The sequence below is a fragment of the Nannospalax galili genome, unplaced genomic scaffold, assembly GCF_000622305.1.
Source record: "Nannospalax galili isolate Female #2095 unplaced genomic scaffold, S.galili_v1.0 scaffold54, whole genome shotgun sequence".
NCBI lineage: Eukaryota > Metazoa > Chordata > Mammalia > Rodentia > Spalacidae > Nannospalax > Nannospalax galili.
The window spans coordinates 13,666,156-13,682,073 of record NW_008341028.1 but is presented as its reverse complement, the minus strand read 5'-3'; the positions used below and the strand labels follow the sequence as shown (position 1 = coordinate 13,682,073).

At 41.4% G+C, this 15,918-nt stretch overlaps 1 protein-coding gene across 10 annotated transcripts in view; it reads right to left on the bottom strand.

Moving 5' to 3' along the window:
- Nucleotides 1-12: 12 nt before the first annotated feature.
- The window catches only part of Neo1 (neogenin 1), a 205,589-nt gene continuing 189,683 nt past the window's right edge, over nt 13-15,918 (bottom strand). For 4 of the 10 annotated variants that reach the window (XM_029565066.1, XM_029565067.1, XM_029565068.1 and 1 more), the window contains 6 exons: nt 13,916-14,166; nt 13,300-13,392; nt 10,056-10,214; nt 6,392-6,655; nt 4,100-4,236; nt 13-747 (listed from right to left, as the gene is read on the bottom strand). In XM_029565066.1, the coding sequence (XP_029420926.1) occupies nt 664-747; nt 4,100-4,236; nt 6,392-6,655; nt 10,056-10,214; nt 13,300-13,392; nt 13,916-14,166 (988 nt within the window). In that variant the 3' untranslated portion in view covers nt 13-663. The remainder of the gene's footprint in view (nt 748-4,099; nt 4,237-6,391; nt 6,656-10,055; nt 10,215-13,299; nt 13,393-13,915; nt 14,167-15,918) is intronic. The other 6 variants (XM_008836447.3, XM_008836449.3, XM_008836448.3 and 3 more) reach the window with 3 other exon arrangements.

The window sequence follows — 15,918 nt, the reverse complement described above, 5'->3', positions numbered from 1 at the left end:
CTCTGTGAGTTCGAGGCCAGCCTGGTCTACATAGTGAGTTCCAGGACAGCTGGGGCTACAGGGAGACCCTGTGTCAAAAAAGACAAAAAATAAAATAAAATAAAAAAATAAAAATAAAACAAAACCCAAAACAAGCCAACCCCTGGAACAACCCACATTGTCAATGACTTTCCACAAGTAACTGGAATAAGCAGTCAAATGTCAACCACTTGTGGAGAACATCACAGACTTCCTTGGCTTTTGATAGTGTTTTCTTTAAGGTAAAATAAAATAGGACACAAAACTGTACATAAATGCCAAAGTCTACACTCCATAAACGTGATGCAGTTGCAGCACGAAGACACAGCCACTGACCACAAAGTGAAAGGCAGGTTGCACTTCTTGCCTCTTCCCTGGACAGGAAATTTTGGCCCATGGTGCCCAGTCCTGCAGGGTATCAGCAGGCAAAGGGAAGCTGCCTTAACACAGGTGTCGTCCATACTGACCAGGAGAAGGCAGGTGGCTGTGCCTGGAGCCTGCCCCAAGTGGAGGCACTGGATGGTCTGCTGGCTCACTATGTGCTCTCAAGTGCTGTCCTCTCATACTCTGTACAACTCCTTGTTTTCAAGGTTAAGTTCCAAGACTTCGAGATGCAGGCCTGAAGTCACATCCAGGTGAAGGTCGTCAAGCTGTTGTGATGGCATTTAGGTCCTTCATTAGTCCTTCCAGGTGGGCCATCTCTTTGGTCAGCTCATCTGGTTCATAGCTCTACAGAAAGGAGAACACCATTACTGGAGGTGATCTGAGGCATTCCAGAAAAGAGAGCCTGGAGTACCAAGTGGCCAGGGCCAAAACTATCCTGGAAAGCTGGCCTAATAAAACCCAGCCTGGCTCAGCAAAGTCAGAAGTAGCAGGATATACCCCAAGGCCATCAAGAAAGATGTCATTTCTTGACACAGCACAGTGTCTTCCTCTTGACATACATACACTCCCCAGCTCATGATAACCTCATAAGCCAGACCCTGTTGCTTTCCTCTTCTATAGTTCTGCCATAGCAATGCAGTTTGTATGTTCCTGCACCTCTGGGTTCAAGCTTTCTCTTTAGAGAACCCTGTATCTGGAAATGCAGACATGTTTACTGGGATTTAAAAGGAAAAAGCAACCAAGGAAGTGAAGAGAAAACCCATAGAGTGGGAGAAAATCTTCATCAGTGACATATCTGACAGAGGTTTAATATCCAGAATATATAATGAACTCAAAAAACAAAGAATCAAGAAATGAAGTAACCCAATTAAAAGATGGGCTAAGGAATTGAACAGAGAGTTCTCAAAAGAAATAAAGATGGCCAAGAAATATCTTAAAAGGTGTTCAACATCATTAGTAATTAGGTAAATACAAATTAAAACCACTTTAAGAATCTTACCCCAGTCAGACTGGCTAAGATCAAGAGTAGAAGTGATACTAAATGTTGGAGAGGATGTGGGGAAAGAGGAATGCTCATCCACTGCTGGTAGGGCTGCAAACTTGTTCAACCCCTACAGAAAGCAGTGTGGAGAACTCTTAAAAAACTACAAATGAACCTACCATTTGACTCAGTTATACCACTCCTTGGCATATATCCAAAGAACTCATCCTATTGCAGAGACACTTGTACATCCATGTTTGTTGCTGCTCTTTTCACAATAGCTAAGAGATGGAAGCAACCTAAGTGTCCCTCAATTGACGAGTGGATAATGAAAATGTGGTTCATTTAGACGATGGAGTTTTCTCAGCAGTAAAGAAAGATGAAATCATGAAATCTGCAGGTAAATGGATGGAACTAGAAACTGTTATACTAAGTGGAGTAACACAGACTTAGGAAAAAAAAAAAAAAGACGACGTATAAGTTCTCCCTCATCTATGGATCCTAGCACCAAATCCTTATAAGTGAGTATTATCCAGACATAACTACAGGAACCAGGATAATGAAAAGGAACCAAGGAGGTAAAAGAAAAGAAAAATCTGAAAGAGAAGAACATTAGGAAACAGGTGTTAATAAGGGAGATATGGATAAAAATGGAGTTATTTTAAGGGACGGGAGGAGGGAAGGTTATACACGGAACCTAAGGGATAAAGGGAAAGAAGGAGCTCAAGAGAGGTGGGACCATAGGAGAAGGGTATTAGTAAGGGAGAAATGAGAAAATCAGGGGCACCTTAAATGGGGAAACCATGGTGGAAAGGTTAGACAATGAGAAAGATAAATAATGCCTAGCTAGTTTTAAAAAGCCAGAGGGAACCATATTAATCCAACAACAAACTGACAAATTATACATACAACCAGATCAAAAAATGTAATATATGTCTAGGCAAGGTTTATCTGGGAGCATTAAAGTACCAGACTGGTGGAACTAACCTTCTTGGATGTTTAACAGCCTATACTAATTTGGACAGAGGGACTATAAAAGACAGTTTTTGCTCCTTGCCCTCCTAGGTTGACTAAGTTCCAGGGGACTTATGAGCATCTCTCAATATGTCCTGTAATTGTGGTGAGTCACCTGTCCTCTTGATCAAGGAGGCCGTGGAGACTCCACCAGATGGACCTGAACCAATGTCCAGTCTACTAAGAGGAGGGTCAACACAGAGGAAACATTTCCTCCATGCTTCCAAGCGAAGCCAGCCATGGTCGAGCACGACCTTTGACTTATCTTCACATAGACGGAACTGGGAAAAGAAGGGAGCCAGGGGCTCCTCCCAAGCCTATGTGACCCCTGAGGAACAGATCCTCAAATGACCTTTAGAGTAAAATTAAATTAGTTTATCTGGGCCAACTGTAGGGGGTTAAACACCCAAATGGAAAGTATAACCAAAGAGCTAAAGGCTACATAACAAGAAACAATGCCAGACAGGTAACACCTTCCTTTGAGTTATTGGCCAGGATGACTCAAGAGACTCCCAGACAATAACCCAGCATAGGACTGGGAAAATGAACAACAGACCCCAATCTTATCTCCAGGAATGTTGAAAACTGATTGCTGCTAGTTGGGGAAGAGCTGATCTTCCTAAAATAAGGAATCTAGAAAGACTGACTAGACTCAGTGAATGGAGTGGGGAGGGCCGGGGGTCTCGAAAACACGGTGGACAGTAACAGAGATGACAGAGTATATGGGCTCCAGTGTGTGGGAGTGGGGAGGCTATGGGAGGGTGCCATTTTGGAAGTAGGTACATAGATGAATAAGATTATGTGGGATGTTCTGTATGATATACACACACACAAAATCAACAAATTAAAAAAAAGGCATATTTGAGGAGGAAGCATAAAAATTTACTTCATGTCAATTAGTAGAGGTGATAAACATTACCAGTGAAATCTACCCGATGACTTTACTCAGGTGCCAAGGATCTGAGTGTAACCGACTGTGACTAGCAATAATCAGACACATAGAGATTAAAGACACATGTGCAAACATCTAAGCATTAGTAGCATTAAAAATGTAGGAAATAGCATACTTTAAAATCAAATGGAGATCTTCTTTAAAGGTTAAAAACTCATTCAATTTTATGTCTTACAGGGTTTATACTGAGTTCAATATTGTATAACCATATTAATTCAACTGTGAACCTAAAAATTTACAGCCACTTTTGAAAGAGATGTATCCTTGCTCTAGAAATCGTTACTGAATATGTTAAAGCTGTAATGAAATGCTGCTTCTAATCATGTGGTTATTAAATGAAAAAGAAAAAAAAAAGAAAAGGAAGATGAAAGAGTACAGATGAGCTCATTTTGAAACCAACTTCAGGCACCTCCTCTTCCAGCATTCTGCTCAGAAAACGCCATTGAGTAGAGCTGAGGGGTGAAAGAATGTAACATGTTCTTCACGGCAGGAAGAGAGGACCAATCAGAAAGCACGGAACTGAAAGGAAAGGTGTGTGTGACTGGCTGGAATGGGATGCTAAGCTACTTTAAGATACATCAGAGTGGGCATGAAATCAAACCAAACCCTCAGCACATTCCTAGCTCAGTGGAGATACTCCAAAAATACCTGTTGAATGAGTGAATCTGCTTCACCTCTATGCCTGAGCCCAACAGCACGCTCACAGACCCTGGGAAGTCCTGGCTGAGCCGAAGGCCCCATGAACTTACACTCTCGGAGTCTTCCAGCATCCTGGTGGTCTCCTGTACTTCAGGGGCACTGGGAACAACCACTGGCATAGGAGGCCGGCTCCTTCCTAAAGTTCCGATGGAGGCTGTTTTCACTGAGTGAATGTGATGGTTCAGAGCTGAGGGGCAAAGGGCATTGTCAGGTTGTGGCTAAGATTGCACCCCCACGCCTCAGTGGGCTACTGAAGGTCTGAATGCTGCTTCAGTGTAAGGGATACACACAGGCCCAGTAGCCATCCTGTTCTGAAGTTACTGAAACAAGATGGAAGGGAGGCAGCACGGTACTCAGGAAGCCAGAGACCACTGCCTTAAAAAATCTAGTATCTTGCCTAATGGTTCTCAAAATGTGGTCGTCCACAGACTTCTCACAGAATGCCTGGGAGTCAAAGTTCTATTCATGATACCACTATCAATTACCTTTCTACAGTGCTGCCTTCGTACTGAGGGTACATAACAACAGCGGGCAAATTTGTCAGCCCATAAGCAACAAAGGCAGTGGCTTACTACCCTTACTACCTTTGACTTCCCACCTTTTAAATGCTATATATAACAAAAGGAAAGAATGCAGTGTTCCTGCTGTATACCAAGCACTGCACCATCTCAAAGAAGGGCTTGAGACAGACTGAACTGTCAGATGAGTTGCTGTCCTTTCATGGAAGAACACTTTCAGTTCAAAGAGGACTAAGAAATGGGTCATTCAGATATTTTCCAGAAACTGAAAGTGAGCTATCAATGTTAGGAAAATGATGGACAGTGTTTACAGGCAATGTTAAAAATCAAAGTTTTAAGTGAAAATTACCATTTTGAAGAACTTGGTATGTGACTTGTTATATAACTTTGATAGCTTCTTAGCTTACTATGCTGGCACTAACAAATGTTTTTATATGCCGAACAAAGAAATGTGTCAGTATTTGGAGAAGTTGTGTAAGTTAGTGCGCCAGTATTTTCCAAATGTTCAGTGTATTATTTCAGGGCTATATATCCAAAGTGCAAGCTAGGCCAATGGGTCCTAATGGAGAGATGTGTGCAGAGTCCATGGATATGCCTACAGATGCCACATTATACACAAACCTTGAAGAAACTACACCTTGCTCAGTTTTCTGTAGTATCAAAAAGAATTCCCAGGTTGGGCTTGGTGGTACATCTTTACTCCCAGCACTGGGGCAGGAGGACTGAGAATTCTAGGCCAGCTGGAGCAATATAGGAGTCCTTTTCTCCAAAAAAGAATGCCCCTGAGTATCTGGAAAGGCTATAAAAGTACTCTTCTGTTTACCAACTATTGTACTGCTACAGATTAAATGCAGGAACAGATACGCGATTCTAGTTGCTTTCCATTAAACCAGACAGAAAGACTGGAAAAACCATCAGACAATGACACTCTTTCCTCAAAATATGCTATTTAGCTTAACATGATAGATTTATTGCCATTTTTTATTATTGTTATTTTTATTTTATGTGTATGCGTGTATTGTCTGTATGTAGGCAAGTGCACCCGTGTCGTGCAATGCCCAAGGAGGACAGAAGAGCCTGTTGGATCCCCTGGAACTGGAGTTACAGACAGTTGTTAACTGCCGTGAGGGTGCTGGGATTCAAATCCGAGTCTTCTGCAAGAGCAGTCAGTGTCCTTGACCACTTAGCCATCTCTCCAGCCCCAATTTATTGCTATTTTAAATGAATTAATGAAACACTGAAAACATTTCTAGCTTTAATTTCTAATATGATATTGGTGAGATATACCCTAGATGAAGATAGCGCTTCTTTGTGTTTGCCACAGCTTTAAAGATATGAAAAAGCCTTGAGACTAAACAGTTTGAGAACCATAGACTTATTCTAAAACAAACTATCAAAGTAAGCAACAGCTAGGATCTGTGGTTGAGCTGGGTGAAGCCAGGCAAGTGAGCTCTATCTTGAGGCTGCTAGTTTTGAGTCCTTGCCTCTCTGGCTCTTTCCTAGGCTGCAGGCCTAGAACAGTCTGCACAGGCAGACTAGATCTGTTGCCTAAATCCACGTCACTGGGTTTTAACACCAAAGATTCTGAATGTAAAACACAATTCAACAGGTCAGCCCTTGCTTACCAAAACATTATGCTATGGCTTGACTGCATTCTCAAAGATGGGGCACACATGTACTCACTGTAAAGACATACACAGCTATCCTAAGTTGCTGGGAAAAGCTCTGGAGGATATTTGCTTTGCTATTCTTTTAAAAAAGGGAGAAATTTCTGTCCAAAATCTGAGCCAAAAGTCCCTCCAGGGTGTTGCTCTTCTCACTCACCTTGCTGAGACAGCAATGGTGTGCTTGGCAACGCAGGGTCATAGATGGGAGGTCCCGGGGGTGGGACTGCTGGCACAGCGAAGCTCTTCAATGGGTGGGAAGGGCGAACATGGGCCGTAGGCAGGCTCTGGCCTGAATCCTCCTCTTGGGAGCTGGCCAAGTAAGAGGAGCTGGTAGCACCTTCAGGATCCTGATGATCAGTACAGCATGTCTGAGATGAGGAGGCTGGCATGGTGTCAGTGCTGGGGGTATTTCGAACAGATTCTATAGCAAGAAAGCATAAATGTTAGCATTTCTTTACTTTTAAAATATGCCAATGCCTACTTCTAGGGGTTCCCTAAACCAGGTCAGTACTGAGGAACATGGATCAGGACCACTGCCAAGGCTAAGAATGGATGGACTGATCTAAGAATCCCAAGCACTCTTTTCTTCAACCAGCAGTTCCAATTTTTCATTTATATACTTAAATATTTACAATTTTATAGACTGCACTTATTACGGAGCACATATGATGGTTCCCAAGACTAGTGTATATTAAGGTATAAATATGCATAAAAATTTCAAATTTCATTCACTGATTGATACTTAAAAACTGGCCTTTCACAGACAATCATGTCTAGTCATCAAGACTGGTGAGTAACTGACATGAATCAGCTCTGCCTCCAGCAAGGCTTGGTGGTTAGTGCAGTGGAGCCCAGTGCAAAGCCCTTGCATGCCCATCGTGAATGTGAATGGCTTTGATCTCACTACAATAAAAGCTTCACAGCAGTCTAGAGGTCTGCACAGAGCTCGGAGATCATGTCAAATGAATGGTGTTTGTATCAAGAAAAATAGAGATAGATTAACCTGGAGAAGAAAAGACTCAGGGAGAACCTGGCAACAATCTTGGATTGTGCAGATGGAGAGCAGAGGTGTCCTAGAGGCTACACAGTGAGATAGAAAAGGCACTGGCTCAAGTGAGCCAGTCCTACCCTCTAACTCTTGGCATACTGGATAAATGAATCTAGCAAAGTCACTGGATCTCTGAGTCTTAGCTTCTTCATCTACAAAACATGGAGACAGACACATAACTCACTAAAGATTAAATGAGATGTATGAAAGAGCCAAACACAGTGCCTGAACAACAGAGGGTTTGTTATGTCACATATTGTCCTATATAATTCCTGTGTGTGCGTGTGTGTGTGTGTGTGTGTGTGTGTGTGTGTGTGTGTGTGTATTACTGAGTACTTATTTTATGACAGGTACTATGCTAAGTGCCCTGACTCCCAGGCCCAGGTTCTGAAGTACCACATACTTCCTGCCTTTCCATGACTGATGCTACCTTCTCCCCTTACAAAGGGGAAGCAGCAATGCTGGGGAAGGAGGAAGATTTTGACACAGCGCGAACAGGGAAGACCACCATTTCTCCCAGAAGAGAGGTAGAGAGAAGATCAGCATGAACAGGCTACAGCAGGCAGTCTGAAGGCTTCTGATTTCAGAAGCTCTTAACTTAAAAGAAACAAATGACTGATTTGTCTGCTTTGGTGAGGGGCCCAATTCCTAACTTACCTTTCAGAGTTGTTTAAGACACACAAAGTTCATAGCGACCAAACGGAAAGTGCTCTTCCTGTGATAAGGAGTAGTAAACACCCTAGAGTAGGGAGTACTTGGCTAGGCTCGAGTTCTGCAAAGTCCCCACCCAGCTCTATGACATAAGGGTTAGGAAAACACAATAGCAGCAGAACTTGGATCTTTTATAGGTACTGGCTCTGTTTTTCAAATAGATCGCCAGTGAATTTCTCACTTTATCCTCTCTGGTCATTAAAACAAGGAATGTTTTAGTAATGCAACCCCCTCCCCACCTTTCATTTCTGTCTTAGTCTATACAGAAGGGAACTTTACCAACAATAGCAGACTACTTGCATGAGGGCTTGGTGAAAGCTGCCAGCTTCTCTCCAACTCTCAACCCTCTCCTGGTCCAGGACAAGGGAGGAGGGGGATAATCAGACTAGAACTTATCACCCATTCAGGCAGTCCCTTATCAGAGTGTGTGGGACGGGATGCATTGGCCTTCAATGTGCAGAAGCAGGCCTGGATACAAAACTGCCTTTCTAAGATCAAGACTGGATTGGAGAGCTGCTTTCTAGCACTATGTTCTATGGGGCTGTATCTGAGGCAGACTTTGGTTCTCTGTGCAGCTGACTGGAATAATCGTGTATCCCTAAATGTAGATCCCAAACCTGGGTTTGGATAGAGACAGTAGAAGGCCAAATTTAGACATAGGTGCAAATAGCACTGTTCAAAAAGGTTAGCAGCTTTGGCAGTATACAACACTAAGAGCTATTAGGCATCCCTTAGTAAAGCTTTGACCTTCATTTCCTGTTCTGGACATATTAATGACTGATTAAAAATTGAGAAGGCAGTGGGGTGGATGTGGTGGTGCATGTCTTTAATCCCAGCACTTGGGAAGCAGTGGTAGGCAGATCTCTGTGAGTTCAAGGCTAGCCTGCTCTACATAGTAAGTTCCAGGCCAGCTAGGGCAACAGAAGACTGTCTCAAAAAAAACCCCCAAACCCTAAAACCCCCATAAAACTTGAGGAGACAGGGATGTCAGTGGCAACCCAAATTTCTAAGTATTAAGTTTCAAGGTTTATTTAAAAATGGAGCTCTTGAGGCTGGAGGCATCAGCAGTTAACAACAATGGCTGCTTTTGCAGAGGAATTGGGTTCAGTTTCCAGCATCTATATGGAGGCTAATACGGTCCAAGGGATCTGACATATGGGTGCATTTATATACATACAGGCAAAACACTCATATACATAAAAAAATGGAGTACACTAGACTTTTCCTCATTCTACAGAATCCCTAACACTTAATTGTACCAGTAATAACTAAAGCTTCAAATTATGAGAGTATGTGGTATATGTAAGCAGTTACTATATCTGCAGTTTAAAACTGATGATCTAAATTAATTTGCAGTTAATGATGAGCAATCTCTTTACCTTCATTACTTCCTCCTTAAAACTGTTGATGAAGCTGTACCTTAGGATTTCCAAATGAGGACATTTGTCTGGCAAAGTATTCCTTTAAGACACACTGCACATTGTTATGTTATTTTCCTTTTTTTTTTTAAAAAAAAGAGATGTGCATCCCTACCTAATTTCAACAGTTCACTGGGTAACCTGAAGTTAACAATAAGCACAAACTCAAAGCTGGTGTCCCTACTGCCCTCTGGATGCTGTCCTTACACTGGTTCACAGGGCAGTAACTTGAACCTAAGTTATCCTATGGATCATTCCAACATTAGAGTGACTAAGACAAGGGCAACCATTGATATCTAAAGACCACTTAGAATAAAGTTCCCTTTCCAATTGAAGGATTAAAAAAAATAAGAAGTTGGAAAAAATGACTTAGTTTAAGGAGCAGTTTATGGGGTAACAGACACATGTGATTTAAATTACTGTTGATTTTTTTTTTTTTTACTAAAATGACACCTTACACCAATTACTTAAAACTTAGGAAGAAAAATGCAGTAAGTTTCACAGAAACAAACTTGAGTCCATCATAGAAATATTAAGATAACCAAGTAACACTGAAAAATTCTAAGTAGGGCAAGTCCTTCCCCATTTCCATTTGCCAATTCTTGGGAGTGCTATGACATCTGGGCTTGAGCCTTGTCTCTCACCTGTGGAATTGGCCCTGTCTGAAAGTGACATGGATGTGCCAATGGGCCATGGGCTGCCTGGGTGGTAGAGATGACTGCGAGCTGGAGAAGCGAGGCTGCTGGAGTGGAAATGATGGTGAGGGTTATCGAGGGAATGGATGGGATGGGCACTAATCACAGCTGTGAATGAACACAAGACAGAGAAATGCTTAACGTGCTTGCACAGACAGACACAAATCACAGTTTAAGAGCAAACCTCCTTCCCACCTCCCATACAACCCAATCATTGCTTTGATGTTTTGGTGGCAGCTGGCTGGATAAATCAGCCATTCATTTTATATTTGATTTAACAAATGAACACACTTCTAGGCATATTCTATATATGTATATAATAAAAAAAGTCTGAGACTATATACTGTTAACAGTGATTATTTTTCAGGGAAGAATGGTCAGGATTAAGAGTGTTTTTTCTTTGGCTTATCCATATTTTCCAATTCTTCTATTATAAACATGGATCACATGAGTATTAAAATATCAAATATCTATTTGAATGCCACAAAAGATAAATCCATAAGCAAATAATGTTTCTATGATTTTCTTTTTTGTCCTACTAAAAGGGACATCAGCAGCTTGTCTTTTGGGTATAGTCTCAATTCATTCTCTGTAATGGGTATTACTGAGTAGCTGTTTAAGTCAGTTTTTGCATATTAAAAGACATAAAAATAAAATGTTTTAAGCCTTGACATTCCAACCTAGGAATAGAAAGTATGAACTATAGGTGTACAGCACCATTTCTTACTATTTTCAGTCTGGGAGCTCAGCCACACCCATCAGCATTTTAAGTTATAAATAGATCTTTCCTAATTTCTTCTTTCCTTCCCTCACTGGCTAAGGATTCAATTTACTACATTTAGTTAAAGAATGCAAATCTCTGTATAGAGACTCTACATGTAACTTTCTATGAAGTCTCCTGTTCAATCTGAGACATAAACAAAGAAGAAAATGAGAAGCTCAGAGTTAGCAAAGACATTTTTCAAGGTACTCCTTAGAAGAGCTGAAGGACAATGCTTACAATCAAGATAACTAGCTGTACACTTTCCAAACAAACAGGCAGGGTAGGCAGGGAACGTTTTTTCCTCTAAGCAAGGGTTTCATAAACTTTAATAGTAAAATTAAATCGGCCCTTTGGAGCCTATTGAGATACTGTCATGGGGGATCTCCATAGATCTTTATGGGGCCATTCACTTTGGTGAAAAGAAACCCCAGGCCATGAAATGGATGCCTTTATTCTTCAGCTGCTCTCAGGGTCCAGAGGTTCTAGCAGGTTCACAGGAATAAAAAACAACTGGCAAAGCTGGCCAAGAAAGGTTCTTAGGGTAGTCTGGGATCAAGATCTCCCTGGGAGATGAGGCGGCTTCAGAAGTGAGCTGCTTCAGAACCAGTATTTTCCAAAATTGAGGCTGAGGTTAAGGAATAAAACTGATTTTTGAGGTAGAAAGTAAATCTGAAAGCATTCTAGATATAGATGACTCTCACAAAAGAAAAACAGAATGGAATTTTTCTTTTAAAGTATTTCCACTATTTGTAAATAAAAAACAAAAATGTGCTGGTGTAGAGTATGTTACAAAACCAGGAGGAGTTGTTAGCTGGATCTAAACTTGATGCATCTGTGTCTTGGATCTGACCTCATCCTGCTCAGCCTTTTCAGATCAAGGTACATGAATGGTAGATACATAGCTCCGGCCTCAGCGCTCAGAGAATTCAAGTGTGTGAAAAAAGTGTTGCCAGGTGGGTTTTGAAAAGGATCTTTCAAAGTTCAAAGGGTATCCAGGCACCTGGTTCTGTCAACCACCCAACTGTTTGGGGCACAAATTGCACTACACTGTATATTCATGCATATTCCTTCCTACCATCAAGAAAAGAAAGACTAGTTGGGCATGGTGGTGCATGCCTTTAATCCCAGCACTTGGGAGGCAGAGGCAGGTGGATCTCTGTGAGTTCCAGGCCAGCCTGGTCTACATAGTGAGTTCCAGGCCAGCTGGGGCTACAGGGAGACCCTGTCTCAAAAATTCCAAAAAAAGAAAAAAAGAGAACAATTTTAACTGTAACTTTATGCATCTCTTTTCCTTCACATATTTAATAATAAATCTAGAAAGAGAGATAGCTCAATTTTGCAAGTTGTAAACAGTGTGGCTGAGAGGATGCCATGGCACTGGTTTGCACGTAGGACATTGGCAGCTATTTAAATCTAATCAGTTGTTGGCAGAGAGCTGGCTAAGCATTCTCTCACCTTCACGATCTGTAGTGCCAGGTAGTCTAAAAGGATTTTGTATATTGAAAACACAGACCAGGGAGAGGACACAGTAATTTGAAAACAAATGGTTTATCTGACTTTTTTTCTTTTTAATTTTTTTTTTTTGAGACAGGGTCTCACTAAGTAACCCAGACTGCCCTTGAACTCACAATCCTTTGGCTCAGCCTCCAGAATGCTGGAATTGTAGATATATACCACTAGGCCTGGCATTCTGATTTTTAAAAAAATTTTAAAATTATCATTTAAAGTTATGTGTAGGTTTGTACACATGAGTACAGTAGAGGCCAGAGGCGACGGATCCTCTTGGAGCTGGAGTTACAGAAGGTTGTGAGCTGTCTGATGTGGGTTCTGGGAACTGAACCTGGATCCTATGCAAGAATAGCAGGTGTCATTAACCACTGAGCCATTTCTCCAACCCCCCCACCCCCTCATTTTTGATTCTTAATTTTTAACTTATATTTTTAATTCTAACTCTCATACTTTTATACTTGTCAAATGAAGTATGGGTCAAGGGAGTGAAAGATGTTGATTTAAAAGTTCCATGCTGTAAACCTGAAGCAACTTTATAGTCTACTAAAAAAAAAAAAAGAAAAAAACAAAAAAACAAAAAAACCCACAGGTGCTTATCAACACTGAATATGTGTCAGGAGGCCTTAGGCATGTGTGTAACATTTGGTAAAGCTCATGAAAGGGGTGGGGGCAGTAAAAGGGGCACAGACAGAGAATGGGGTCTAAATATGATCAAAATATATGAAATTCACAAACATTAAAAAAAGTTAGTCTCAAGAATAATTATCAGGCAACCATTCACTCACTATTTCTTCTTTAAGATACCAAAGCTTTGGCAGATTATCTTTGTGTTGGAATCAGGTGAAGTCAAAGAGACCACCACAGTTCTCCCCACCATGACAGGGAAGACTGGTAGAGCTGAGGGAAGAAGCTTTTACTTACGCTGAGGTGGCTGAGAGTCAAATGGCATCATCATTTTTGGTCTCATTCCCCGTCTTCCAGCCAGTGTAGACATGCTGTCCTCTGATTCATGCCCTAGAATCAAGTATGGAGGTTAGTTGCAGTGTATACCCTAGGCCACTGAGCAGCCTAAAAGTAAAACATTGCCAGTAGAGGATTTGGGATTCACAGAGAAGGCAACAGGACAAGGCATTTACATTTAGAGCATCATGGGGCTTCCTGCTGAGTCAGAGAGGAAAACATGATTGTACTTCAGTGAGATGTATGTAGGAGCATCCTCACCACAAATGTTCTGAGCACCACAGTGATAGCTGGAGTTCAATGGAAAGGATAGAATCCAATGTATAGGTTTGGTGGCTCAAATGTGTGACTAAAGCCCAATGAGACTTAAAAGTAGAAGGTTGCCTATTGAATAGTACAGAATGTCTTCTCTTCCCTAACAAGCTAGCTATTTATTATTCATTAAATGTTGAACAAATCCCATAACACACATTTCTTTAAACCTACCCTCTTAATGGAATTACCAAATTAAGGCAACCTTACAAAGTGAAAATAGTCTCCCAACATTTGAGAAAGAAGCCTGCACTGAAAATGGTACCTCTGTATGAATTCCGCCTTTGATGGATATTGCTGTCCATGGAATTGTCAACTGGTGTGATATCTTGAGAGTTTCGAGGAATTGGCGTATCAGTCATGATAGGGTTTGGATCTGGAGACTTATCAATGGGTTTCAGTTCCAGTCTCTCATGATGGATCCAGAGGTCTGGGGGTTTCACATCTTTGGAGTTGCCTTTGTACTTATGGGAGCCATTCACTGATTTGCAGGCAGCTCGTTTCCTAGGCACAAAACTGAGTTTTAAAAACGTACTTCTTTTGAGCCTATCTGTCAAAACACATGATTAAAACTGCTTTTCTGTTAGGCCTGGTGGCACTGGCCTGTAATCCCAACTACTTGGGAGGCGGGAGGCTGAGGCAGGAAGAGCAAATATTCAAGACCTGCGTGGGCAGAGAGTAAGTTCAAGGGCAGTCTATGCCAACTTAGCAAGACTAAAGACAAAAAAGGGGCTAGAGATACAGCTTAGTGGTAAAGTGCTTGTCTAGCATATGTGAGGACCCTAAATTCAATCCTCAGAACCACAAACAAAACAAAAGAAAACAAAACATCCCCATGATAAAACAGCAGTGGCAGCAACAACAAACACTGCCTTTCTGAGATGCTTTATGCAGTGGCAGAAGCTGAACACACACAAAATCAGGGGCAAGTTTACATCTGAAGACAGTAAGTGCATTTTCACTGTGCTCACATATTTGGAGACTATGCAGACTATATTTGAATATTGCCTTACTTTTTAAAAAAAATATTAAGATGCCATTTAAACATGGACTCTGTACAGCAGAAGGTCCCTCTATACATTTCCAATAGATAAAGGACAGCATTAAATAGAAATACATCAAAGAGATAAAATCTACTGCTCTAAATAAAGGAGGAATTCACTTTTCCTAGACTACTATCAACTAGGTAGTGTCAAGAACAGACTGTCTCTACTGTGCTTTATTTTTCCCTTCACCCATTCACTCACTTTCCCATCAACAACCAGGTTTTAGGCATGGTATATTTGTGAGATCTTGTGCTACATACACTGCTGTGCCCTGAGCACTTCTGGTCAATTAAGGAAAACAACATTGCACTAATTTTAAAGGCTCCGAGCTTCTTGAAATGCCAAGTGCTAACAGTAACATCTTCAGAATTGGATGCAGGTAGACAGGAAAACATACGGGAGGAAGTGACATTTATGCTGAGACACAATGGGGACAGAAAGTGCATTCCAGGTGGTGAAATCAGCTTATTTCAAAGCATGAAGCAGAGCAGCAGCCACCTTGCATATTAGGGTTAGGAGGCAGACATGACAGAATTTAGGAAGTCAATAAACAAAGGATGGGGGGAGGTAAAGAAGAAAAAGAAGCAATGGATGAGGCTAAGGCTTCTGACTGAAGCCACTTACTGATAATGGGAATAACAGACTAAAAGAGGTTTGACTGAAAAGATTATGAATAGCTTTGAACATGTTTTATATTAGTTACTTTTCTCATTGTTATAACAAAATATACGACATGAGACAATTTAAAGGAGGGTTTATTCTTATAGTTTGAGGGGATCCATTCTACCATGGCTGGAAGGCCTGGCAGCAAGAGCAGAAGGCTGATGGTCACATTGCATCTACAGCCAGGAAGCAGAGGAAACTTCAAGGCTCTACCTCAAAAAGGTTCCATGGTGCCACTAGCTGTGGACCAAGTGTTTAAACACAAGCCCAAGGGGGATACTTCACCCTGAAGCTACAAAATGTTGAGTTTAAAGTGTCTCTGAAACATTCAAGAAGAAATGTGAAAGAGGTGACAGGGTGTTTGACAATCAAAAGACAGGGGCTTGCTGTAGATAGAAACAGGGCTTCACATAGTAAATGAGACCACAGAGGTAGACAAAATCATTAGGAAGAGTACAGAGGAGAAGAGAGACTGTTCCAACCCAGGCCCTGAGGAATGTGTAACTCAGAAAAAGCAATTTCAGTAAAATGGCAATGGCAGAAAATGCTTTAGAGGGAC